This window comes from Podarcis vaucheri (genome assembly GCF_965113315.1).
Source record: "Podarcis vaucheri genome assembly, chromosome: 14".
Taxonomy (NCBI): Eukaryota; Metazoa; Chordata; class Lepidosauria; order Squamata; family Lacertidae; genus Podarcis; species Podarcis vaucheri.
In genome coordinates, this window is record NC_138752.1 from 54,896,657 (window position 1) to 54,923,023 (window position 26,367).

Genomic DNA, 26,367 nt, shown 5'->3' on the forward strand with positions numbered 1-26,367 from the left:
CTTGGTCACATTGGAGTGTGACGGAATGTTTGGGGAACGGACCCCTCCACCTGTATTCAATGACAGGCACCTTGAGAACTTTTCTGAAGTGGGTGTCCTAACTGCAGAGGCAGCGTTGTCCCAGTTAGGAACCAAGATGGGGAGAACATCTGGCCATCTTAGGATCACAGAATTGTAAAGCCGGAAGGGAACCGAAGAGTTTTATACTCTTTATTCACCTTTTATACTGTATTTTATGCTGTTCTTTGTTGCATCAATTAAGTGTTTTAAATTTGTTCTTAGCCGCCCTGAGCCCGGTTTTCTGAACCGGGAAGGGCGGGGTATAAATAAAAAAATATTATTATTTATTAATAAGAGTCATCTAGTCCCACCTCCTGCAATGCGGGAATCTCCACTAAAGCACCCATGGCAGGTGACCATCCAACCTCTGCTTAAAAACCTCCAAGGTGGGAGAGTCCCCCACCTCTTGAAGCCATGGGTTCGAGTCCTGCCCTCCAGAGGAGAAGAAAACAAGCTTGCTCCCTCTTGCATGTGACAAGCAGCCTTTCGGACGTTTGAAGACGGCTCTCGCCTTGCAGCGGGAGGCTAAACGGGCAAGTGCAGCCTCCTTTCTGCGCCGCTTTGTGGGCAACTGAGCCCTTGCACTGATCCAGCCCCTCTCGGCAGGCGTGCACCTTCCTCCAGCACCTTGTTGTGCTCTCACTGCGGCAGCTGCGAGCTCCGCAAGGGCAGCCGAGGGACCGGCTCTCTCGTGGCAGTTGCACCCGCGCCTCCGCGAGAGTTGGGCTGGCCGGCCCAGGCCTTGGCAGAGGGCAGCAGGAGCCTTGCGGGCCGGTCCCTTCCTTCTTCCCCTCTCGGGGCTGAGCCCTGCACAAAAGCATCCCTGGCAGCGGGCGGAGCAGCCGAGAGGGCAGGCGGTCCGTGGCGGTGGCTCTCCGCGCAGGGAACTGCATCCAAGCATGGTTTTGTTGATGGCAGCAAGAGAAAGAGTCGGGAGCCGGTGGGATCATCTCATCCCAAGAAAACTGAAGCACAGCGAAGTCGGAAAGCCAGTCGGAAAGACTCAGAGCGCAGAGACTGGGGTGGGGAAAGAGAACAATCAATGCCCCCCCAAGGAGTTATTATTTTATTGGGCACCAGGTCCTGGCGCCTGGTGGATGGAGGGCGCTGCTTCGAGGGTGCCGCTGCCGCTGCTTCTTTGCATAGAGCGGGGCTGCAGGGTGGAGGCAAGCAAGCCTGACTAGACAATTCCCCTCGGCTCTCTCTCTCTCTCTCTCTCTCCCTTGCAGCTGGGGTCAGGCAGCTCCTGCGCGTCAGCTGCAGAGCAGGAAACTGAAACCAACAAGACGAGAGCGCAAAGGCAGCGCCTGGCGTGACAGCCGCCTTCTGCCCGCCTGGTTGGGAGGGTTTGGGCAGGAGCCTCGAGGCTGCAGCCGCAGAAGGGGCAGCGCCCCGTGGCACCTTCGAGGCCACAAAAGGGGTGAGCTTTCGGGTGCCACAAAACTCTGCGCAGAAAGAGCCGCAGCTGGAGCTCAGAAGGACCCTTCCTGGGGCTCTGCTCGGCCTGCGCGCACCTCCTCCCCTCCCCTCCCCTCCAGCAGCCTCCCGTGCCCTTCTTGCGACACAGACTGTGTCATCCACATCCGATTTCTTTGGTGGCTTTTGGAAACCGCCTCCACCTCCAACGGCTCTGGGGGACGGCAAGACAAGAAACGGAAGGGGGGGCCCTCGAGAAACTAAGCAAGTGAAGTCACGGCAAGAAGAAGCAGGGACGGACCCCCGTTTCTCTAGGCTGCCCAGCTTTCTTTCTCTTAAATATTTGGACGCTGCCTCTCTAGACCAGGATCACCCAAGGGAGTGAACTGTTGAAAAGACACACACAAGACACACTAAAATACTGTATTATGACAAGACAGAAGTACTCTTTTTGGGGGACAGGGGGCGGGCTGGTGTGGGGCACTCCCTGGTCCTGAATGGGGTAACTGTGCCCCTGAAGGACCAGGTGCGCAGTCTGGGGGTCATTTTGGACTCACAGCTGTCCATGGAGGTCAGGTCAGTTCTGTGTCCAGGGCAGCTGTTTACCAGCTCCATCTGGTATGCAGGATGAGACCCTCTCTGCCCTTGTACTGCCATGCGCCAGAGTGGCGCATGCTCTGGTTATCTCCCATGCGCTCTATGTGGAGCTACCTTTGAAGGTGACCCAGAAACTACAACTAATCCAGAATCCAGCAGCTAGACTGGGGACTGGGAGCGGCCGCCAAGACCACATAACACCAGTCCTGAAAGACCTACATTGGCTCCCAGTACGTTTCCGAGCACAATTCAAAGTGTTGGTGCTGACCTTTAAAGCCCTAAACGGCCTCGGTCCTGTATATCTGAAGGAGCGTCTCCACCCCCATCGTTCTGCCTGGACACTGAGGTCCAGCACTGAGGGCCTTCTGGCAGTTCCCTCCCTGCCAGAAGTGAAGTTACAGGGAACCAGGCAGAGGGCCTTCTCGGTAGTGGTGCCTGCCCTGTGGAACGCCCTCCCAACAGATGTCAAGGAAATAAACAACTATCCAACTTTTAGAAGACATCTAAAGGGAGCCCTGTTTAAGGAAGTTTTTAATGTTTGAAATTTTATTGTGTTTTTAATGTTCTGTTGAAAGCCACCCAGAGTGGCCGGGGAAACCCAGTCAGATGGGCAGGGTAGAAATAATAAACAACGACGACGATGATGAAATACTTACATTCAAAAGATACACGAAAGCAGCAGCACATTCAAATGCAATAATTCAACCAGTGAAATCGACAAAATTGCAACATGACTAACTAGAACCAATAAAATCCATTCGAAACTGGCGAGATTTGGAGGCTGCTTTGAATACTGGAGCTCAGTGGGCTTCCCTAGGGAGGGAGTTAAGTAAGGGAGGTGCCATGAGTGAGAAGGCCCTGTCCTCCTGCCCATCAACCCAACTAACCTTAAAGGCAGCCAATGAGCCACCTTCAACTGGTCCTTCACGTGACATGGTCACAAGCTGGTTAAAGGACAAAACCAGCACATTGAACTAGAAACGCATACATCCCCAAGCACAGAACTGCTTCAGCACTGCTGTTCTCTGCTCTGATCATCTGACCCTCAGTCAGCGCAGAAACAGCAGCATTCCACACCACTGGCATTTCCAGGTCATTATATTTTATTTCTACTTATTAGACTGACATACCACCCTTCATCCTAAGATCTAAGGGCAGGTCACAAGATAAAAATACAAAGTAAAAGCAGAAATCAAAAGTTAAAACAAAAGCAACAAACCAATACCCCCCCCCTTCCACAAACACATTTAAAAGCCTGTAGAATATAAATCAGCCAGAGGCCTGGTTGAAGAGGAATGTTTTTGCCTGTCACCTAAATGAAGGCACCAGGCAAGCCTTCCTGGGGAGAGCATTCCACAGACGGGGAGCCACTGCAGAAAAGGCCCTGTTCTCGTGTTGCCATCTTCTGGTTCTCTTGTGGAGGAGACACATGAAGAAGGGCCTCAGAGGATGATCTCAGGGTCCGGATTGGCTTATGTGGGGAGAGGCGGTTCTTGAGGTATAATGATCCTGAGCGATTTTCAAAGGCAGCCCCACACAGAATGCGTTGCAGCTGTCTAGCCTGGGTAGAACCAATGCATGCGTGGCTGAGGGCAGGCCTCCTTCCTCCTGGGGGAGCTGGCCACACTGGGAAAAGGAACCAACGGGCACCTCCCCTCTGCCACCCTTCTCTCCTACGGGCTGAAAGGGAGAGGGGCAAATTGAAGAGAGATGCCGGGCACAGCAGCCGAGAGGTGGCAAGAGGGGCACCTGCAGCCTTGGCGCAGAGGCTTTCGAGGTGTGGCTGCTGCCTCTGGTCACTGGCCAGAGCATGGGGAGAGTCTCTCTTCCTTCACCCTGCGGCAGGGGCTTGGGCCTGGACCGAGAGGGGTAGCGGAACGCCGGGCCTTGAGAGTTCCCTGGCAGTTGGAGCCACGTCCGTTGCGGAACAGAAGGGGGACCCCAAGTGCTCCTGCTGCCCTGGGGTGAGCTGTCTCAGGGCCACGGCAGGGGAGAGACCCAGACCCAGCTATGCAGGAGAGTTCTCAGCAGAGAGCGGCTGCCGCAGGAGAAGTGAACCAGTCTCCAGGCTTGGCGGAAGCTGGCTCTTCCTTGGCACTGGCTTGTTTTGGGGACGAGGCATTGGCAGACAAGCTCAGTTAGACCCTCAGAGCTGGTTGGGGAAGTCCCTTGCCAAGGTGAGTGAGTGGCGAGGGTGGAGTGGAGCGTGGCCGCCTGCCAGCTGGGAGAGGGGGGCGGGAGTAGCTCACAGCCGCCGCCACCACTGCTGAGTTCTCTCCCCAGTAGGGTTAAAAGGGTGCTGGGAGGAGCTCTAGACCAGACCAGCCAGAGGCAAATGATGTGCTTGTCGTCTGCGGAGCAGACATTTGTCACCCCACCCCAAAAGGCCCCAAAGGTCCTATCCTGCTCTGGATTGCTGCTGCTGCTGCTGCTCTGTTGAAACCCTCCCCCCACAAAACGCAAGAGGATGTAAGGCAGAAAATACCACTTCTCCAAAATCTGCTGCTCAGAACCAGGGGTCCCTGGTACTGCCCGTCCAGCGGGCGAGTTCCTGCCTGCCTTTTCCCCAGGCAGGATAGTGTGTGCCTGTGCATTTATGGTGGCAGGAGGAGAGGGTCACTGCTCAGAACCACTCCCCCCCCCCGGTGCCGATGGGAATTCTGGGCCAGAACATCTGAAGAGCACGAAGTTGGGGGAGGCCGAGTTAGAAAAGGTTGCCCTCCCAGAAGATGAGTTGTTGGTCAGGTAAAGGATGCTCTGGCTGCCAGGTGCTAAAGTACAATAGTTGGGCTGGGCTCTAAGTGCATCGGAGCCGACCCGCTCCCCAAGAACAACTCTGCCTTGCAGACCCAGCCGGGCTTCAGGGTGCCACCAGCACTCTTCTGCTCAGGCCCTGCACAGACCAAGGAGACTTGAGCCAGGCCTCTGGCCTGCCCTTCCGGTGGCCCCCCAGGGCCTCAGTGGGGAGAGGGGCCTTGACCAGCACCTGCTGCCTGGGGGGGGGGGAAGGGGAGAAATGGCACACACCCCTGCACAGCACAGACTCCTCCCCACCCTTCTGAAAGGAGAAGGGGCACCAGCTGCAAAGGGGCAGGGAACCAGTCAGGTAAGATGGAGAAGAGCGGGTGAGGAAAGGGCCGGCCCAACTGTTAGGGAAGGGGAAAGTCCACCTCAGGATTTGGGCTTTGCGTGTCCTGAAGGGGCTGCAAGTTGCTGGGGACTCCTAATGTATTATTATTGTATTTTTACCCCCCCCTTGTGGGGTTTTCTGCCTCCTTGGGGTACTGGGCTCTTCAGAAACAATACTGGACTCTGCTTAACTTTGCAAATGTGCCGGCAGCCTTTTTGCTGCACTACTAGTCAACCTTGAGTCATCCGTGTCACCCACTGGAGAAATCATCTTCCTTGCCTAATTTTAAGGTTTTTATCGCCAGCATGGATGTAGGGCCTTTGTAAATTTAGGAAGCCTCAGAGTGGGCATGATGTTAATATCAGTAATAGATAAATACCCCTGCATTCCAACTGCAGTTGGCATGAAAGCCACAATTAAATGCCCCCGCTGGGCAGAGGGTGCCTGTCCCTGCTCGCCCCGACCCAGGAGGCTTTGCCCGCCGTGTGCGCTGGGCAGATCCTGGTCCAGAAGAGCCTCTGCCAGTGCCGGGATCTTCCTCTGGGCAAGGCTGGGCTCCTGCGGGTGTTTACTGGCGAGCAACGGAGCCGTTTTCCTCCAGGGAAGGCTGCTGCGATGGAGCCTCGCGGCGCGCCTCTCCCGCTCGCTCCGTTCCCTTTGCAACCAGAGCGCAGATGGGAAGCTCCTCGGGGCAGAGCCGGCGCTTGGCGTGGGGGGGGGTGTCCGAGCCCGCGGCGTGGCTTCCCCTGGGAGGTTCGGGGGTGGCTTCCCCTCGGCTGCCCGGCCCGCCCGCCCGTGCGCTCCTGCTGGGCTGCTCCTCGGTGCCAAGCCGTCAGCTGATGGGCCGCATCACCCCGTCGTGGCGCAGGCAGCCGCGGGCCGGGCGGGGGGCCGGGCGGGCGGGCGCGGGGCCAGGCGGGGCGCGGGGTTGGCGGGGGCGGCGGGCGGGGGGCGCGCTTGGGCCGGGGCGCCCGGGGGGGCGGCGGCGGGGCGCGGGGGCCGCGGCAAATAGTCCTTTGTTTACATGGGCCGGTGGCTGGCGGAGGCGGCGCCGGCGGGGAGGGAGCGCTGCGCTCGCACCAGCTGTTTCCCGCCTCGAGGAGACGCGCGCAGAGGAGCCGGAGCCGCACGGAGGAGCGAGCGAGCCAGCCAGCCGAGGAGGAGCGGCGGCGGGCGGACACGCACACGCCGCCGCCGCGCACCCACACGCGCCCGCGCAGCGCCCACGCCGCCGCCTGCCCGGCCCCGATCCCCGCGGGCGCCGCTCCCTCCCTCCCTCCCTCCCTCCGCCTCCCACCCGCGCGCCCCGGCGGCCGGGCATGGAGTACTTCATGGTGCCCGCGCAGAAGGTGCCGTCGCTGCAGCACTTCAGGAAATCCGAGAAGGAGGTGATCGGCGGGCTGTGCAGGTGGGTGTGCGCCCCGCCGAGCCCGGGAAACGGGCAGCCGCGCAGGGCCGGGCCGGGCCCGGGGGGGAGAGAGAGGGGGGCGCCGAGCGACGGGCCGGCCGAGCGACGGAGCCTCCGCTGCCCGGGACCCTGGTGCGCTCGGGGCCGGGGCTGCGCGGGGAGGGCGGTGGGGTCTCCCTCTCCCTCGGGGCGCGCCCGGTCGCCCCCCGGAGCGGCGGGAGGGCCGCTGGCGGGAGCACGTGGGTCTGTTTGCAGGCAGAGCGGGCAGAGCCCCGGCCATGCTGCTGCCGCCGCCGCCGACCTGCTGCGCTCCCTCCGCCTGCCTGCCTGCCTGGCTGCGCGCCCGGCCCCAGCCCCGCCGAGGGATCGGGGCGGCGAGGGGCTGCCGGGCCGGGAGGGCGGGCGGGCGGGCGGACGGGGCGAGGGCGAAGGCGTGCAGCTGGGCGGGCGGGCGGGCGAGGGAGGGAGGAGGGCGCAAGGCAGCCATGCCGCCGCCGCCGCGGCTCCCTCGCCTTCCCCTCGACGCGCCGCCCGCCCAGGCGGCCCGGCCGGCCTCCCCCCGGGGCGGGGGGCTTTCGGGGCTGGGCGGCCGCCCCCCCGTCGGGGCTCCCGGGGCGCTGGGGCCGCCGCCCGGCCGCGTGGGGACTCCGGCGGCGGCGGCCGGGCCTAGCCTGGCGGTGACTGTGCAGCCTCCGAAGGGGCGGGCCTTTCCGCCGCGGGCTGCCGGGACATGTAGTGCCGCGCTCGGCCGGGCCACGCTGCCGCCGCCGCCGCCGCTCCTCCGCACAAAGGCGCCCGGGCGCTCCCGGCCAGCCGCGCACGTGGCTCGGGCCGCCGAGGAGGCCGCGCGGGGAAGGCCGGGCCTGCTCGTTTGCAGGGCCGCGTCTTCCGCGTGGGGCCGCCGCGCTCCACGCCCGGCCGGCGCCTTTGTGCCCGACGGAGCCCTGACGCCGCCCGGGGCAGCGGGAAGGGAAGGGAGCCGAGCGGCTGCAGCCAGACAAAGGGAGCCCGGGACCCTTCGCCACGCTCTTGCCGCTCTGCTCCCGGGGCGCCCATGGACGGGAGGGCTCAGTGGGGCAGCCCCACTTCCCGCTGGTACCCCGGAGAGCTCGGCTGCGCTCCTGCGGGCAGAGCGCGGGGCAGGGCGGGCTGGTTGGGGCAGAGGGTCCAGGCTAGTTGGGGGGGGGGTGATTCCGCTCCAAATTTTGGCCCTGGCCGCCCCCCCCCCGACTCTTTTCCCGCCACCTACACCTGGCTTACCTGCCCCCCTGCCTTTTATGCATTAGCAAACGGTGGCTTTCAGGTGCCAGCTGGAGCCCAGGGGCCTCGGGATTTGAACCCACCACAAATGGTGGTGGTGGGCTTCCTCTGCGCGTCCAGGTGGCCTCCCGCCACCCCTCCCTCTTGCTCCCAGGTAGCGGCCAGTTGCACATTCCTCCTTTGGGTTCTCTTAGCGCCAGCAGAGAGGACTTCTGCCTGGTCCAAGACCTCAGTCCGGAGACAGAGGAGAGTTTTTCTAAGGAGTTGGAGGAGGTCTAAAAGACCAGCGCCTTGTTCAGGCTCTTGGCCCTGTGCTGGGACCCTGCTTGACCAAAGGCCCCTTGAAGGTTGGCTCCTTAAATTGCTATCTGCAGTCTACACACAATGCACAAAGAAAGGAATAAAGCAATTGTGTAAAAAGCACCCCCAGTTTCTCTCTAGCCTATCTCTCTTGCTGCCTGCCAAACTGGGAGCGCACCCCCCATCCCTGCCTGGTGAGGGTCTTGTGCTGGGAGACAGTCCTGCAGCTGCGAGTTGACTTTGCATTGAATAGTTGGGCATATTAAAAAACTTTTCTGTCTTAACTCTTTGGTATGCCCCAAAGTGATTTTTTTGTTTATTTAAAAAAGCCATTGCTGCATATTAGTTGGCCTGAGGCCCAGCACATCCCTGGATCAGCTCTCCATCCAGTGGGGATCCTGCATCACTTGTTGGCTGCAGCCAGACAGGTCACATCCTTTTCCTCCTCCCAGCTACCTGCAGGGCCCTCCAGGCAATGGTTCTGGGGCTTTGGGACAGTTTGTGCCATTCAGGGTGGAGTTAGCCTGCCAGCCTGAGCCCTCTAAGACGAGAACCTGCCTGGGACAGGATGGGTCCCCATCTCTCCATGGGAGCACTTGAGTTCCCAGGCTGCAGGGATCTGCTTTAGAGGCCAACGCGGTGCTGACGTTTCATTTAAAGGCATTAAAAGAAAATGAGCCCCTGCTCATTTCTCAGGACAGGACCCAACCGGGCATTTCAGTCAAATTGTGTGTTATTTGGGCAGGCAGGCGGCATCTCACTCTGTGCCAAATCAGACCCTTTGTCCTCTTTGCAATGGTGTGTCCTGACTTCCCCCATCCCTGGCTGTTGGCTGTGCTGACCAGAGCAGGCAGGAGCTTTAGCCCAAGACCCTCTGGGCAGCCACGGCACCCCCCAGCCCTGGGGCCCGCTGGCGGGCAGCTGTTCTCCAGGGGTGCAGGGCCACAGAGGGACTGAGCCTCCCTTAAAGCTGCTCGTCTCCCCCGCAGCCTGGCCAACATCCCGCTGACCCCAGAGACGCAAAGGGACCAGGAGCGGCGGATACGCAGGGAGATCGCCAACAGCAATGAGCGGCGCCGCATGCAAAGCATCAACGCAGGGTTCCAGTCGCTGAAAACCCTCATCCCACACACGGATGGGGAGAAGCTCAGCAAGGTAAGGGTCAGGCGCCCCAAGCCCCCTCCTCACCGGGGCTGCCTGCTAGTCCTTGCTGGAGACTTCTGTGCTGTTCCAGTTATGACTGCCCGCCCCCGCCCCCAATGCTGGTGATAGTGGCAGCAGACAGGGGTTGGGATGGGGAGCAGCTGGGCTTGGCATTTTCTGTGTACCAGATGCAAGGAGGTTGGGTTGGAGGCTCCCGTCTCCTAGGATTCCACTTGAGTTAGAAACTGGAAGCAGAGAGGAGGAATCAATGGGCAGTTCTTGGGGACTTTTTAATTTGTTCATAAACAATCTTGCGCTCGATGTGAGCACTGAGGTGGCCAAGTCTGCCAATGGCACTAAATTGTTGAGGGTGATTGAACCAGGAAGAGAAGAGCTTTGAAAGGAGCGAACGGGTGGCAAAATCACAAATGCAGTTCAGTGTACAATGGACACTCGGGTGGCGAACGCGATCTGTGTGGGATGCACGTTTGCAACCCGCAGAGTTTGCAACCCACGTCTGTGCACGCACGGGTTGCAATTTGGCGCTTATGCGCAAAGCGCAATTTAGCACTTCTACGCATGCGTGACCGCCAGAAGTAACCCGTTCCAGTACTTCCGGGTTTCGGCGGTCCGCAACCTGAAAAAATGCAACCTGAAGCGGCTGTAACCCGAGGTATGACTGTATAAACAAAGGCAAAGTGATGCACGTTTGGGCAAAAAATAAAAAAGTCTTAATTTCACATAGATGCTCCTGGGGTCTGAACTGAAGGTTGTGGCAGCTGGCTCAAAGATGATGTTGACCCAGTGATCTGCAGCTGTAAAAAGGCAAATTCCATGCTAGGGATCTTTAGGAAAGGAATAGAAAGCAAAACTGCCCCTACCATAATGCCATCGTTCAAATGACGGGGCTGTATTTGGAATACTGTGTACAAGGGATATTGTAGAGTTGGAAAAGGTTCAAAAAAGGGCCGCCAATATCTCAAGGGGATGGCAAGAGTCCCCTATGCGAACACTGTCTTTCTTAAAGCCCACCTCCAGGTCGGCCAGTCACCAACTCTCAGCCTGAGCTTCCTCACGGAGCTGTTATGAGGGTAAAATTGGGGTGGAGGGAGAAGAGACCCTCTGTGCTGCCTTTTCTGCTCCTTGGAGCAAAGGCAGGAGGAGAACCAACCCCCCCACATAGAGACACTCGGGAGTCACCCCCGGAAGCCCAAGGCTGCCTAGGAGAAGGAGCAGCACAGTTTGCTTTCCCAGCTGACCTGAAGGAGGGCACAAGGGGCACCAGGTCTCTGGCCAGCTCTCTCTGCCTGCGCCCCCCCAACCCCCTATTCATAAGTGGTCTGCCTGCTTGTGGAAGAGCTGCTGCTTCTTCTTCTCTGTGGGGACCCAGTTTAGTCTGGTCCTCCCCTTGAGCTGGAAAAGGGCTTGTTTGGGTTACTGCAAGGCCTTCTACATGGGGCTGCCTTTGGAGACTGACTGTAAGCTTCAGCTGATGCAGAATTCGGCAGCCAGGTTGCTCACTGGAGCACGGCGGTTTGAGCATCTTACACCGATCCTGGCCCAACTGCACTGACTGCCAATTCATTTCGGGGCCCAATTCCAAGTGCTGGTTTTGACCTAGAAATCCTTCAGTGGCTCAGGACTGCAACACCTCAAGAACTGCCTCTTTCCATGTGAATCTACCTAGACCCTGAGGTCATCTTCTGAGGCCCTTCTTGGCGTGCCTCCTCCACAGGAGGTCTGTAGGGAGGCAACATGAGAACAGGGCCTTTTCTGTGGTGACTCCACATTTGTGGAATCCTTTCCTTAGAGAGGTTCCCCTGGCGCCTTCGTCATACACCTTTAGGTGCCAGACAAATGTGTTTGTGGGGAGGAGGGTATAAATGTTTTAACTCTTTATTTTGCACTTCTATTTTGCATTTTGATGATGATAATACATGCTGGATTTTATGTTTGACTCTGCACCCCCTCACCTTCCAATTGCCCCTCCCCAGGCAGCGATTCTTCAGCAGACAGCAGAGTACATCTTTTCTTTGGAACAGGAGAAGACACGTTTGCTGCAGCAGAACGCTCAGCTCAAGAGGTTCATCCAGGTATCTGCTGAGGCTGCTCCCTCGTGTGTGTGTGAGAGAGAGCGCACTTATAACATTCCAGACTGGGGGGGGGGTTTGCTCCTCTATGCATAGAGGGTGGGGGGCTTCTGCATGGGCTCCTTTTCTCCCTGGAGCTGCCACAAGCCTGGGCTCGCTGTGCGTGGCTGAGCCGTGCCCTCCTGGTCGCCGCTTGGCCGCATAAGAGAGGAAGTGTGGGGCAGGCCTTCTCTCTCTCCCCGGCCTCCCCATCCCTGATGCTCACGCTGCGTCTGCTTGGCCAGGAGTTCAGCGGCTCCTCCCCGAAGCGGCGGAGGGCGGAGGACAAAGACGAGGGCATCGGGTCCCCAGACATCTGGGAGGACGAGAAGGCTGAGGACCTCCGCCGGGAGATGATTGAGCTGCGCCAACAGCTGGACAAGGAGCGCTCTGTCCGCCTGATGCTGGAGGAGCAGGTGAGAGGATGGGGGCATCGCCTGGGCCGTGGGGTCTCCGTGGGCTTGGCGGGGAGGGGAGATTGCTTGGACCGCTTCCCTGACCCCACAGTCAGGAGGAGCAACCTCCCCGGGGCTGCATCCTTCAGGGTGTTGTCAAACCAGTGCAGGCCCCAGAATGTTTCTGGAGGAACAGAGAGAAAAGAGTAGCAGGTTTGGCCAAGGAATTTGGTTTCCCTTGTGAACGGGGTTCAGAGCAGGATGTGCCCGTTGTGCCCCCGACTGGCACACTGAGTGCCTGGCCCTCTCTGTGGCCCTTGTGGGGTGTTGCCGTGCCCTCCCAGCCCGTGACGGGGCCTTCTTCTCCTGGTCCCCTGGCAGGTGCGCTCCTTAGAGGCCCACATGTACCCCGAGAAGCTGAAGGTGATTGCGCAGCAGGTGCAGCTCCAGCAGCAGCAGCAGCAGCAGGAACAGGTGAGGCTCCTGCGCCAGGAGACACCTGAGCACCAGCCGCAGGGCCGCCCCCAGGTGAGTGCGCGGCCTGCCTCCCACCCAGCCCCCTTGGGATGCAGCTGGGGGGGGCAGCGCTCTTGCCCCAGCCCCCCAGAGTCCCCCGGGAGACTCGCGGGGGCTGAAATCCAAGGGAGTTGGACGGCGCCTCCCAAAGGAGAGCTCGGCATTCACCTGGGGGCCTGGGGGGGTGCCTGGCTGCTGCAGCAATGCTTCCTTCCCCCCCGGGGAGGGTCCTTGCACACCTGGGCAGGTAGGAGTCTCGGGGGCTCCATCCCCGGCAAGCCACTGCCGCTCGGCCAGGTTCCACGCATCCGTAGCTGCCGAGCGTTTGGCAAGAGGCTTTCCCTTGCAGCTCCGGCTGGAATTGGGGGGCAGGGGTCTTGCGGGAAGTGCCCTCCCCTCCGTGGCACAGCCCCAGCCCCTGCAGGCCTGGCTGCCGCTTCTGCAGTGCTAGGAAACCTCAGCTGCCTTTTGCAGCTCTTGACGGTGGGGCGAAACCACAGGGCGGGAGAAGGGTCTGGTGCTCATATTCTGCTCATGAGCTTCCCCAAATGGGCGCCTGCTGTCAAAACAGAATGATGGACTCTAGGTGGGCCAATGCCCTGGTGCAATATGCCCACTTGCCACATCTTCTTGGAGGTGCCGGGGGGCCCTTGCTGTCCCCAGGTCCCTCCTGGAGGATGGGGGGGGGTGCACCCTGTACTGACTCTGGGCTTCCCCTGCAGGGGGTAGGCCTGAAGTCATGTAGTCCTTCTCCCACCTTTCACTTCCATCCCTGGGGTCTGCCTCTTCCAAGCCCTTGCTCCACGAGTTCAAGACATGGCCATGTGGGGCTGAGTCCCCCTGGACAAAGGGAGATCCCCCCCCCATCAGGAGGCAGGAGTGGCTCATGGCTGCCTCTCTAGGCCAGAGCCAACTCCCTGCCCCGAGGTCTTATCTGCTCCAGGCTCAGCCATTCTGCCTCCGACCGCAGGACCTTCTTAGAGGCGGCCCCTGGTGACACGGCCGGTCTCTTTTTCTCTCCCCCCGCAGCTCTTGTCGGCACACGGCCCCCCAGCCCCCACCCACCACCCGACTGTGATCGTGCCTGCGCCGCTGCCACCCTCTCACCACGTCACCGTGGTAACCATGGGCCCGTCCTCCGTGATCAACACTATCTCCACATCCAGGCAGAATCTGGATACCATCGTTCAGGTGAGACGGGGAGACCCGCGTCCGTGGGGGGGGGCAGGGGAGCGTTGGATTTGGACGCAGGAGGTCCCAGGTTCAGATCCCCAGTGGCATCCCTAGGGAGGGTGGGGAGAGATCCCCTGGGCCCGTGGGGATGGGCCAATGGCCTAGCTTGGCATTGGGCTGCAGAAGCGCTGCATGGCTCGAGTGAGTGAGCCAAGCCATATCCTGGAGACAACAGCCAATCACTCCAGGTGCTGAGGGTTCACTCTGACTTTGAGATGTCCTGCACCTGCCCTGGAAGACAGAAGCCCCCACAAATGCACCAAATTTTGCACCTTTGTGTCCTGTTTCCCTGGACGAGTGTTGTTAGTTGCTGTGTGACAAGCCCCCATAATATAATAATAATTCATTATTTCTATCCCGCCCATCCACCTTTTCCTCAGTGCCAGGCGAGGAAAGAGATGCTGGATCCTTCTAGAGCAGTTGGGGGGGGGCTCAGGGGGGCAGCTCTCTATAGAGAACCTCTAAGCCTGGCGGGAGATGGAGGTGCCTCATCCGTGTGCAATTTTGGGTGTGGTTTGTCTGCTATTTTCGAGACGCACTCCTGTTAGAAAATGCCGCAGGGTCTCGTGGCTCCTTTTTCGTAGCAGAAAGCTTCTGTGGAAGTGGTCTGAGGTCCACAAAATCTTAGACCCTGTGGCGCTTTTGAAGTTTTGCTGCTCAACGGGCTCTCCTGGAGATCCCTTTGGGGTCAGGGGAAGGGAGAAGAGGGGGGACGCTCCCTTTCCCTGGGGCTGAATCCCCAGAAACGGAATCCAGAACCTTCTGAGTGCAAAACGGGTGTTCCAACCACTGAGCCTTCCTTGGACCTAATTCTGACCAGTCCCAGGCAGCTCAAAGGCTCTGGGATACGAAGGGGTTGGGGAAGGTCCCTCTGCAACCCTCCCACCTGCGCCTGAGATCTTGCAGGGCCCCTGAACTTTTTTTTAAAAAAAGATATTTATTCAATTTTCACAAATTATAAAATCAAACACAATACAAACAAACACACACATAGACAAACAAATATAATTTCAAATCCTTATTCTCTTAAAACTTACTTCAGCGACCTCCTCTTACCTCCCCTTTCTGCATTCCAATTTCAAATATTTAGTTCAGCAAATCCTCACCCTTAATTTGATCTAATTGTAATCTTTTCTTTTCTTTTACCCTAATCTTTACAGCTGTAATCCGCTTAATTCTATAACCGCAACATTTTAACACTCATTAATTTTACAATGTCTCTTTAGATAGATCTTAAATTTCTTCCAATCTTCTTCCGCTGTCTCTTTTCCCTGGTCTCGGATTCTGCCAGTCATTTCAGCCAGTCCCATGTAGTCGATCACCTTCATCTGCCATTCATCCAGAGTGGGTAGATCTTGTGTCTTCCAATACTTTGCGATGAGTATTCTTGCTGCTGTTGTAGCATACATAAAGAAAGTTCTATCTTTCTTTGCACCAATTGGCTGACAATCCCCAAGAGAAAGGCTTCTGGTTTCTTAAGGAAAGTACATTTAAGTACCTTTTTCATTTCATTATATATCATTTCCCAGAAAGCCTTAATCTTTCAGGGCCCCTGAACTGGTTAGACCCTGCGGGACCCTCAGTCTGCCGGTGGACATAGCCAAGGACTCTTACTGGGGGCTCCCTGATCTTAGGCAGCTCCTGGGTGCGTCTTTTCCGCAGACAGAGTCTTGGGTGTGTGTTGGGGGGCTTCAGGGGGGCCAGCTTGCTGTCTCACACTAGTGTCTCCCCCCCAAAAAAAAATCAGGCAATCCAGCACATCGAGGGGACACAGGAGAAGCGGCTGCTGGAGGAGGAGGAGGAGGAGCGCCGTCGTGCCGTCATCGTGACCCCTGCGCGGACCGGCCTAGAGCCCTCCAACTCGGACACGGCCTCCGACTCCGAGGCGGACGACAGCGACTCCATGGAGCACAGCAAGGCCGAGATGCCCTGACCCCCACCTGGCCGCGGGGGGCGGGCAGGCGGGCAGGGTGTGGGTGAGGGGACTATGGAGAAACTTGCGCTGAATTTTTTTACAAAATACCATGGAATTCGGGTCTCTTTTATGACCTTTCGATACTGTAAACGGGAGCGTTAGAACCTGCAGGGGCCGAATCCTTGCCCTCTTCAAAGCCAACGGGAAGGGGGGCGGAGGGGAGAGGGCAGCAACACAGGGGTTTTCACAGTGCCTGGCCTGCGTGTGACCGTGTGGGCCAGATCGGAGCCCCAAATACTCAGGGGGGAATGTTCATATAAATTGCCTGCGGCCACGCAGAGTGGCGGGTGCCCCCCATCTCCCGGCACCCTCCTAGGCCCTGCTGGGTTGCCTTGCCTCCCCAGTCATCCCCCCCTCCCAAATCTCTGCGATAGACTTCTCTGGGCCTCCTGTTTCCTCCCTGCTAGTTGGCCTTGCAAGGGCCCCTCAAGGACTGCCTCCTCACGAGCTCCGCCCGGGGTTTGGTTCCTTGGCATCACCCCCAGGGGAGGCAAAAGGACCCAGGGGGCAACGGAAGGTCTGCCCATAGCAGGGCCGGTGCCCACGCTGCCACCCCGGGGGCCCCTGCCTGCCGGCCCCTCCCGTGTCACGGGACGGCAGGCTTCCCTCCGTTCTCAGGGGGCCAGTTCAGGTTTTTGGCCTTAGCTGCAGTCTGGGTGGGGGGGGGTGTCCCTTTTCAAAGATGGCGCTGTTTCTGGGGTGGGTCGCAGCCTGCCACGTTGGCCACTTTTGGCTCCCCCCCCCCCCCGTGGCTTCTTTCCTCCTCTTTTTCGAAGCACTTAATCTGTTCCGTGGGTCCGACTGGGTCATGAGGGCGTGCGTGTTCTGTGATCGTTGCTTTTTGTTGCGTCCTTCCCCGTTCCCCCCCACCCAGCTTCCCCCAATTTGGCTAGAGGCCTAGGCCAGTGTTGTTTAGGGCTGTTGGTATTTGGTAGGTTCCTCCCCAGCCGCAGCTGTTCCTCAGTTCTTTCATTTTTTTATATGGTTTTTCTGTTTTGTTTTTGTTCTTTTTTTCTCTTTTTTTACAGTTTTCGGGTCTTCGTGTTCATTGAGATGCTATTATATTTTGTTAAGAAAGTGGGAAAAATGAGGCTCGTGCCTTTGTAAAGAAACAAAATAAAGTTTGTACTTTGTTTTTTAGATGCCTTTGTCTGGGGTGTTGGTCTTTGGGGTGCGGAATTGGGGGCTGCATCTTCTCCTCTAATTATTACAGTCGTACCTCAAGTTAAAGTCGCTTCAGGTTGAGCGTTTTCAGGTTACGCTCAGCTGCGACCCGGAAGTAATGGAATGTGTTACTTCCAGGTTTCGCCACTCGCGCATGCGCAGACGCTCAAAATGACGTCATGCGCAGAAGGTGCGAATTGCGACCCGCAGACACGGGTTGCGTTCTGCTCTGGATGCAAATGGGGCTCTGGAACGGATCCCGTTCGCATCCAGAGGTACCACTGTATTAGAATTTATTACCCATCTTTCTCCCTAAGGCCTCAGGGCAGGGTTACAGCAAATTACTACTACTACTACTACTACTACTACTACTACTACTACAGTGATACCTCAGGTTACATACGCTTCAGATTACAGACTCCGCTAACCCAGAAATAGTGCTTCAGGTTAAGAACTTTGCTTCAGGATGAGAACAGAAATTTTGCTCTGGCAGCGCAGCCGCAGCAGGAGGCCCCATTAGCTAAAGTGGTACTTCAGGTTAAGAACAGTTTCAGGTTAAGAACAGACCTCTGGAACGAATTAAGTTCTTAACCCGAGGTACCACTGTACTACTTTTGCCCTGATAGGGATTCAAGGTGGCTTAAAGATAAAAATAAGAACCTCTAAAACATAGGAAAAAAACAATAAAATAAAATAAAAAGATAGAATTATCTGCAGTGGTACCTCACCAGTGTGGTGTAGTGCTTAAGAGCAGTGGACTCGTAATCTGGTGAACCGGGTTCGCGTCTCCGCTCCTCCACATGCAGCTGCTGGGTGACCTTGGGCCAGTCACACTTCTCTGAAGTCTCTCAGCCCCACTCACCTCACAGAGTGTTTGTTGTGGGGGAGGAAGGGAAAGGAGATTGTTAACTGCTTTGAGACTCCCTAGGGTATCGATAAAGCGGGATATCAAATCCAAACTCCTCCTCCTCTTCTTCCCGGTTTTCAAACGTAATCCGTTCTGGAAAACCATTTGACTTCTGAAACGTTTGAAAACTGAAGCAGTTACTTCCGGAAGCATTTACTTGCAGAAAACTCAAAACAGAAGCTGCGTTTCCTGTTCGACTTCCATGGCGCATACTTCCAGCTTTTCGGCGTTCAAAAACTGAAACATTCAACTTCCGGGACGTTCGAAAACCAAGGTACCGCTGTATATTTCTGTTATCCATCTGTCTCGAGAGACTGTGGAGTGTGCCTCTGGGGGTGAAGTCAAACCACTGGAGAATCGCGGCGCCTGCTGTGGCTGCAGAGACCGGCAACTCAAATCTGCTGCCTCCTGCATTATTTTTGCTGCGTTAGGAGCACTGAAGTGACCCTCCGGGCACAAGCCTGGGCAGTGTGAATGGAGGTCCTGGGCTGCCCAGACGACAAGACCAGCCCCTCTCGGCCTCGCTGATGGGGTCCAAAGGAAAGCAGAGCAGCATGTTGGGCACCAGTTGCAGGAAGGAGGCACACAAAGCACCACCCAGCCGTCTTAGGGACTCGACTCTGTATTTCTGTGGGGTGTACCGTATTTTTCGCTCTATAGGACGCACTTTTTCCCTTCTAAAAAGTAAGGGGAAATGTGTGTGCGTCTTATGGAGTGAATGCAGGCTGCGCAGCTAAGCCCAAAGCCAGAACAGGGAGACGGAGCGCTGCACAGCACATGCAGAACCTGCTTTGGTGACCATTTGACCCACTCTCGGCCTCTGCTCCATCTGCCATAGCTTGTCTTTGCATGCAGGAAAAGTCCTAGCAGCTCCCCTCACCTGGTTGAGCCAGCTAGTTGAAGCCATGCCGGGACTGTGGCTTCTGCCACATGCTGACTGATGGCTTCCAGGAGCCACAGCGGAGGGAGGGCAGGGTGGGGACCAAAGGTGGACAAGCTACCCCAGAAGGAGCACAGTGTCCTCCCCACCAACATCCGATACACCCTTAAATTAAGAAACATGGATAGGAAAGTACAATATTAAAAACAGTGCAAAGCAACTTACAGTCACCCCAAAATAAGGTGAGCTGTAAAAACATGACAACTCGAGGATCAAAGGCAAGAAGTTGTGCAATGAAGGTGCCAGGCATGGCACCATGGGGAGGGAGTCTCACAGCTCAAGGGCCACCACAGAGAAGGCCTCTCCTGGGCAGCCACCCCCAAGCCCCAGAGGGTGGAGGAACAACCAAGAGGGCCCCCTTTACCAGTCTCTGCACCTGAGAGAGTGTAGGGAAGCAGCCAGCCTTGCAGGTATTTGGGGCCTGAGTCATTTGGGGCTTCGAACAGAAATGCGAGCACCTTGAATTGGGTCTGAAAACAATGGCAGCACCTGTGCTTGGGAGGGGGAGGGGCTCTCACCTGCTCTCTGGCGCTGGAACCGCTTGAGCTCCCACTGTTCAAAGCAGCTCACCTGCCCCGTATCTGTTTGCTACAAGAGGTCACCTCACAGTCCTGGAAGGAGGGTGCAAGGTAAGTTGTGAGAACAGTCGAGAAGCAAAAAATGCACGCACAGGCAGGCACCCCTGTAATACCAGGCTTGCATGAATACGTCACTCTAATCTGGTTGTGCTTGGAATTGTGTTCCTTTGCCTGCAGTTTCTGGGTTTCCCACCAGAGGGAGACATTCCAAAATGCCAACCTTGTGTAGGACAGGCATTGAAAGATGTCTAGGTGACGGCTCCGCACGTTTTAAAGTTCTTTCATGAAACCATGGGGCAAAGGAATGCCCTCTGTCTCCTCCTGGGAACCCGTGACTGCCTTTTGGTCTAGTGTATGCCAGGAGGGGCCAGGACGTTTCCTTGTCTCAAGTGCACGTCTTCTTCTTTGGCGATCCCTCGTAGCTGAGTAAGATTGTCTTCCATAAACACGGTTTTAACTATGAGTCCGTAAGTGACTATGGAGGCCAATTCTGGATCCACACGTCCTTCCACAGTGGGGACATTGGTTTCCGGGTGGGAGTTGATCACACTGGATTTGCCAAGTGTGCCTGCCTCTTTAAGGGACGCAGGTGGCGCTGTGGGTTAAACCACAGAGCCAAGGACTTCCCAATTAGAAGGTCGGTGGTTCGAATCCCCACAACGGGGTGAGCGCCCGTTGCTCCGTCCCTGCTCCTGCCCACCTAGCAGTTTAAAAGCACGTCAAAGTGCAAGTAGCTAAATAGGTATTGCTCCGGTGGGAAGGTAAACGGCATTTCCGTGCGCTGCCCTGGTTCGCCAGAAGCGGCTTAGTCATGCTCGGCCAGTAAAGCGAGATGAGCGCCACAACCCCAGAGTCGGTCACAACTGGACCTAATGGTCAGGGGTCCCGTTACCTTTATGTATTTCCTTGCATGTGAAGAGTGACTAGTGGGGTGCCACAGGGTTCTGTCTTGGGCCCGGTCTTATTCAACATCTTTATCAACGACTTGGATGATGGACTCAAGGGCATCCTGGTCAAATTTGCAGATGACACCAAACTGGGAGGGGTGGCTAACACCCCAGAGGACAGGATCACACTTCAAAACGACCTTGACAGATTAGAGAACTGGGCAAAAACAAACAAGATGAATTTTAACAGGGAGAAATGTAAAGTATTGCGCTTGGGCAAAAAAAATGAGAGGCACAAATACAAGATGGGTGACACCTGGCTTGAGAGCAGTACATGTGAAAAGGATCTAGGAGTCTTGGTTGACCACAAACTTGACATGAGCCAACAGTGTGACGCGGCAGCTAAAAAAGCCAATGCAATTCTGGGCTGCATCAATAGGAGTATAGCATCTAGATCAAAGGAAGTAATAGTGCCACTGTATTCTGCTCTGGTCAGACCACACCTGGAGTACTGTGTCCAGTTCTGGGCACCACAATTCAAGAGGGACACTGACAAACTGGAACGTGTCCAGAGGAGGGCAACCAAAATGGTCAAAGGCCTGGAAACGATGCCTTATGAGGAACGGCTAAGGGAGCTGGGCATGTTTAGCCTGCAGAAGAGGAGGTTAAGGGGTGATATGATAGCCATGTTCAAATATATAAAAGGATGTCACATAAAGGAGGGAGAAAGGTTGTTTTCTGCTGCTCCAGAGAAGCGGACACGGAGCAATGGATCCAAACTACAAGAAAGAAGATTCCACCTAAACATTAGGAAGAACTTCCTGACAGTAAGAGCTGTTCGACAGTGGAATTTGCTGCCAAGGAGTGTGGTGGAGTCTCCTTCTTTAGAGGTTTTTAAGCAGAGGCTTGACAACCATATGTCAGGAGTGCTCTGATGGTGTTTCCTGCTTGGCAGGGGGTTGGACTCGATGGCCCTTGTGGTCTCTTCCAACTCTATGATTCTATGATTCTAAGACAGGCTCTGCCGGACTGGGCAGATGAGACCAAGAGTGGGTCCTGTGGCCATGAAGGCAGCTTCTGCTGTAGAGGGAAGTGAGGGGCAGATGGGGCTCACCCACCTGAGAAGGAAAACTCCTAACCCTCTGCTGCCTTGAAGGATGTCTTCGGGAGAAGAAAAGACTCAGGAGGAAACCCCACATAAATCCAGAGTTGGATGGCGTCTTGTACTCCTCCTTCTGGCAACTCCAGCAGCCAAGCAGGGGCCAAACGTCTTGCTCTGCTTTCCTTTGGATCCCAGCAGTGCAGCCAAGAGGGGGGGGGTCTTGTTGTCTGGGCAGCCCAGGACCCCCATATGCTTGCACCCCAGAGAGGTCACTTTGGTGCTGCCCCAATGCAGCAGTTTGGCTTCACCCCCAGAGGCGCACTCCCTTGTCTCTTGAGAAAGACGGAGGCCAACAAGAATCCATAGAGTGGGACAACCGGCAGGTGCGTCTGCTGGGGAGACGGGTACAGCCTTGCTGCTCCTTGTCTTGAGCACACCAGGCTGAGGAGCCTCCTTGGGTCTCAGTGGCCACCCCTGGTTTGCTCAAACAGCCCCTTCCCCTGTCTCCTTTGCGTAGTAGGCATGAGGAGAACTGGCCACTGGTTTATTGCATGACTAGACCGCCTTTTCTCTCTCCACAGAGCTCAAGGTCATGTGCAGGGTTCTCCCCTTCTGCCTTTAATCCTCACAACAGCCCTGCGAGGCAGGAGAGGCCGAGAGACAGTGACTGGCCCCAAGTCACCAAAGGAGTTTCATGGCCAGGTTGAGATTGGAACCCTGGTCTCTCCGGGGTCCTCACTGAAGCCCCACAAGAGAGAGGGAAATGGTGACTGCCGCCGCCGCCACTCCACTCCACACCCAGTGAGCTTCTTGGCTAAGTGGCTGGTTCAAACCTTGGTCTCTCCCAGCCCATAGCCCAGGACTCCTAGCCACTGTGCCCCACTGGTGCTGGCCGGAATGGCAATGGCCCGCTTCAGCTGCAAGGATCCATCTGCCTGCTTGCTGCTCCTCCCCTCTCCCTACTTGGGCCTGGCTGCGCCTCCTGGGTGACTGACACGGGGCCTGAAGTGGCCGGGCAGGGAGGGGCCTCGGGCAGTCCAGCTCCAGGCACCATCTGTGCAGGCCCCTCTGCAGCCCAGCCGGCCAGCTGCCTGCTCCACAGCCTCCGCGGCAGAGACAGAGGGCTGGAAGGAGAGGCACTTCCAGGCCGCCACCATGCATGGATTGAGGCTCTTCTGCTGCTGCGTGGCCCCGATCCTGCTCCTTGGGGCGCAGGCAGGTAAGAGGCTCGCCCTGCCCCCTCCCAGGTCTCCCTCCTGCACCCCTGGCCTCCGCTCTGCCCTCTCCCCCTTGCCGTGGGCCACAGCTTGGTGGCACAGGATCTCTGGGCGGCCCTGGCAGCGTTATGAGGGGCCGGGAGGGTGTGCAGGAGGATGTGGGTGCCTTTCAGCCTGTCCCCCTGGGAGCCAGCCAGGCATGCTGTCTCCGGAGATTGAGGGGAGGGGGGGCAAGCTGGCAGGCCTCCTTCACCACCCCCACCCCCTGCCAGTGCCCAAGGAGCCACCTGAGGACAGCTGCAGTGTGGACTTGCTGCTGGACCACCTGGCCTGCACTGGTGGAAAGAGAAGGTGACTGGCTGGCCTCTCTCCGCACCAGAGTAGAAGGTTGGCTCTGGGGCGGGCATCCTGGCACTGCTGTGCTGTGCCCTCGTGGTGCTTTCAGCTGCCCCCCTCTTTTGGGGACCTGTCGGTGGAGAGAGTGTGTGCCCGCCTGCCAGCGTTCCCCTTGGTTGCCCTTGAGTTAATTTGGTCTCTCAGGCTGGACGCTATATGCCCAGCTGCCACAGGATGGCTAAGTATGGAAACAGGCGTGTAACTGGACCCCCCCAAGCCCCCTCCCTGCCGTGGCCAGCTCAGCTGCTGCCTCCTCACACTGTCACGGAGGGGCCAGGGCTGTGGATTTGCCTCCTTTTAAGGGCATCCTTTGTCATTCTCAAGAACAAAAGGGACTAGTGGGGGGCTGGGGATCCCCCTCCCCTCCCACTTTCTGTGGGGTGTGGGGTGCCCTTGCTATGGCTCTGCTGGACCTGGTAGAACACACACACACACAAACACGTTGAGCCCCCAAATCCCACCTGGTTGTGAATCTGCTCTGGAGCTTGGTGGTGACCCTGTCTTTGCCCCCTGACAAGCGCGCCTGCTGTCTTGTGGACTCTGGAAGTGGGCAAAAGGGCACACAGAGCTTCCTGGCGACCCTGGTGTCTGCATCTGAGCAAAGGCCTGAGCTGATGCTTACCTGCAGCTGGAGCCCAGGTGGAGCAGAGAAGCAAGGCCAGGCACGGATGGGGACCAGCTCTCTCAGTCTCCCTCTGGGCTTTCTGTATCCCAGATGATTCTCCCCTCGGTATCTTGGGGTGTGCCATCAGGTCACACTGGCTGAGCCCATTTTGCCCTTGTCTGTGTATTGAAAACAGCTTTCAGGGCTGAGTCCTTAGTGCCCCTTGTTTGGGGGCCTGTTGAGGGGCTGGGGGCTGGCAGGAAAGCTGGCAGGGCCTCTTCCCAGGCCAGTGAAATGCTCTTGAGAGGCCCTGCCTTGCTCCCAGGAATACCCGGGGGGGGGGGGGAGAGAGATGGCCTTCTGGGTTGGCATCCTGGCTTTGGAATACCCTTCTGTATGGAACTGGCTTGCCCTGCACCAGGAGTGCCATTTTTTATGGGTGTCTCTGTTTGCTTGTGTTTTGGATAGTAGATGGGTGTTTTCAGAACCGTGCTTATCCTGTTTTTAGCTTTCAGGGTTGGTTTTTGTCTTGCTGTATTTCGTTATGCTTAATTGTTGGCTTGAAATTCTATTTATATGCTGTGTGAATTGATTTTATTCACACTTTGTTCAGAGCCCTAGAATCGTTTGATGAAAGGCACTTAAGGAATGTTTTCAAGGAATAAACCCCTGTGGCCCTCCAGCTGCAGGGATGGAGGTGGGGGGGCTGCCCTACCTGAGCTACCTGCATTACCTGGCCTGGCGCTTCTGCAGACAGTGGGGAGGTGAGAGGGGATGAAATGGAGATGAAGGGCCAAAGCTGCCTTCTCTCCTGGTGCGACTGGGGGTGGGCTCCTGCGCTTCCCTCTCCAGCCAACAGCAGCCTCACTTTCCCCAGTGAGTACCCCAGTGGTCCTGCTCCGTGCCTGACCCCCTGGCAAGCCAGCCAGCCTTGCCTTTAGCTTGAGTTTGATGGAGCGGAGTCCCAGGTGGGCACCGTTCTCTGTTCCCAGTTGTTGTGTTTTGAGTTTCCCTTCTGAAGAAGTGCTGTGCATCACTTGTGGAGTATTGGGAGGAGATGGGCCTGAGGTGCCGCTTGGCTCTGCCGCTTCCCAGTTCCTCTGGTGCTGAGGAAGGAAAGGGCAGCGGAGACTTTGCTCTCTCCCTTGGTTCTGGCAAAACGCTCCCTGTCTCTATTTCAGAGGCTGCCGTGACTTTCAGGTTCTTGGAGGGTCTTTGTCAGCAGTTCCTTCCTCCTCTGCTTCGCTGTATCCGCTCTCCCTGTTGACTCAAGGTCCTTTCTGGTCTTGTTTGACTTCATATTCTGCTGGGAGGTCACATTCCTGGCCAAATCCAGCCCACCTGTGGTGGCAGTTGTTGGGCTCAGACTCCCACCAGCCCTGGCCAGAGAAGATGATGGAAGCCCAGCAGTGTCTGGAGGGATTGCTCACTCATCTCTGCCTCTGAGCTTGTTCTTTCCCACCTTCTTGCAGAAGAAGATGGCTTCTTCCATCGCCTGCCAACTTCTCTGCCCTTTTCAGCTGCTCAATTGGGTTTTACCTTCACCCAAGTGCATGGGCATAGCCAGGATTTTTTTGGGGGGGCAGAACCGAAGTGATTGGTCAGTTAGTTTAGTATTTCTATTGTTTCCTTGATCTAGGGGTGCAGCTGCCCCCCCCGGCCCCTTGGCTAGGCCCAAGCCCAGGTGTTGGCTGACTCATCCAGCTGATATCTGAAGCCCTTCCCTTCATTTTCTTCCCACCTCTTGCTTAAAACAGAAACAGCTGGATTTACCTTTATGGAATAATCTCAGATCCTGTAGCAATGCACAAGTTAGTAAGAGTTGGGATGTTTGCTGCGTCACTAGGCTCAGCCACGGCCCACAACCTCCAAGACTTGAGTGCAGCCCAGGAAAGATGGTGGTCTCTTTCTGCCTTTTGAGAAAGCCACAATGCCTCTGGCCTGCAAAGGCAGAGCCCATAACAGTCATGGAGCTGCTTATATTTGGGAAGGTCTTGCTGTTGCACCCCTAATCCAAAATGCCTCTTGCAGTGGAAGTGACCCTCCCTTCCCTTCTGCCTGCTCTTTGGAGAACTTTCGAGGCCTAATACCGACTTGCACTTCTGACCGTTGATATCCTTGCATAGTAACTCGGAAGCCCAATGAGGTCTCAAAAGGAAAGGGGTGAGGGGGCTTGACTGGAAGCTGGAAGGCAGTCGGAAATTGAAGTGGGAGGTGCATTTGTGATGTAGCCCAAATCCAGGAACCTCCTGTGCTGCAGACAAGTTTGCAGCTGGCTGCCACCCTCAACCTCAAGCTGCAGAGAGGATGTCTGCAGAGACCAGTCAATGGAACCTGAGCAGCCCAGCAGGCACAAGGGAGCTATATTTATCCCGCCTGGGGTTACCCAGCCACAGCCAGAAATCCAGGGCTCCCAGGTTTCTTTTACTGAGGTTTAGAGGCCGCACTGCAGGTGCTCAGTCAGGCCTGCCGTGTCTGCGGGAGGGAGAGCCTGTAAGGGGGTGGCAGCCAGACAGGGCCCTAGAGAGAGACTGGGCAGTGGGGAGCCTGGACCCTTGTCCGCTCTCTGCTGCTGCTTGTGCAGGAGCTCTTTTCCACAGCATCTGTTGTTCCCTCCCTCCCCCCCCCCCTTGCTGGGATGGTCCAACAGTTTCCACTTAGGAGAAACAGGAGCTGTGTGACTTCATCATGAGCGCCTCGGTGTGGGTTGCAGCTCCTCTTGTATGAAAGAAACGAAGCAGGTTTCTAACTTGGGTGCTTCTCCATGCCCTTCCTCTTCATATTGTGAACCACAGGGAATGAGTGAATGTCAATAGACTTGATCATTGCAGGATTTGGGGTTGGTAAGAACTGCTTTTTGGGTGTGTGCATGGAACAAACAAAGCCCCCCCCCTTTGCCATTGATGTACCCAAGCAAGGAAGGTGGGGTCTTTGTGCAAGAATTGGGGCACTTTCTGGTACTACCTTTGTCTAGCAACCAGAGTACTTTTGGAGGGTGAGGCCTGTAAGG

At 56.9% G+C, this 26,367-nt stretch overlaps 2 protein-coding genes across 8 annotated transcripts in view; both read left to right on the plus strand.

Moving 5' to 3' along the window:
• The first annotated feature begins 3,989 nt into the window (after nt 1–3,989).
• On the plus strand, nt 3,990–16,702 carry TFAP4 (transcription factor AP-4). Of its 5 annotated transcripts, none has more exons than XM_082199882.1 (7): nt 3,990–4,250; nt 9,161–9,326; nt 11,309–11,407; nt 11,689–11,859; nt 12,220–12,366; nt 13,384–13,545; nt 15,335–16,702. In XM_082199882.1, the coding sequence occupies exons 2-7, from the start codon at nt 9,252–9,254 to the stop codon at nt 15,518–15,520; spliced, it is 840 nt and encodes a 279-aa protein (XP_082056008.1). In that variant the 5' UTR covers nt 3,990–4,250; nt 9,161–9,251; the 3' UTR covers nt 15,521–16,702. The 5 variants fall into 5 exon arrangements, with proteins under 5 accessions (XP_082056008.1, XP_082056005.1, XP_082056006.1 ...); XM_082199879.1 differs by lacking the exon at nt 3,990–4,250 and adding an exon at nt 6,457–6,611; XM_082199880.1 differs by lacking the exon at nt 3,990–4,250 and adding an exon at nt 6,457–6,611 and having other exon boundaries at nt 12,220–12,312.
• A 5,443-nt stretch (nt 16,703–22,145) lies between these two features.
• SRL (sarcalumenin) overlaps nt 22,146–26,367 on the plus strand; it is a 28,414-nt gene continuing 24,192 nt past the window's right edge. For 2 of the 3 annotated variants that reach the window (XM_082199659.1, XM_082199660.1), the window contains exon 1: nt 22,146–22,359. In XM_082199659.1, the coding sequence (XP_082055785.1) occupies nt 22,296–22,359 (64 nt within the window). In that variant the 5' untranslated portion in view covers nt 22,146–22,295. The remainder of the gene's footprint in view (nt 22,360–26,367) is intronic. The other variant, XM_082199661.1, reaches the window with a different exon arrangement.

Excerpts from the sequence above, each read along its gene's own strand:
- TFAP4 (XM_082199879.1), top strand. The coding sequence starts at position 6,523 with ATGGAGTACTTCATGGTGCCCGCGCAGAAGGTGCCGTCGCTGCAGCAC. Across the intron at positions 11,860-12,219 it reads GCCTGATGCTGGAGGAGCAG|GTGCGCTCCTTAGAGGCCCA; the intron begins GTGAGAGGATGG and ends GTCCCCTGGCAG. Across the intron at positions 13,546-15,334 it reads ATCTGGATACCATCGTTCAG|GCAATCCAGCACATCGAGGG; the intron begins GTGAGACGGGGA and ends AAAAAAAATCAG.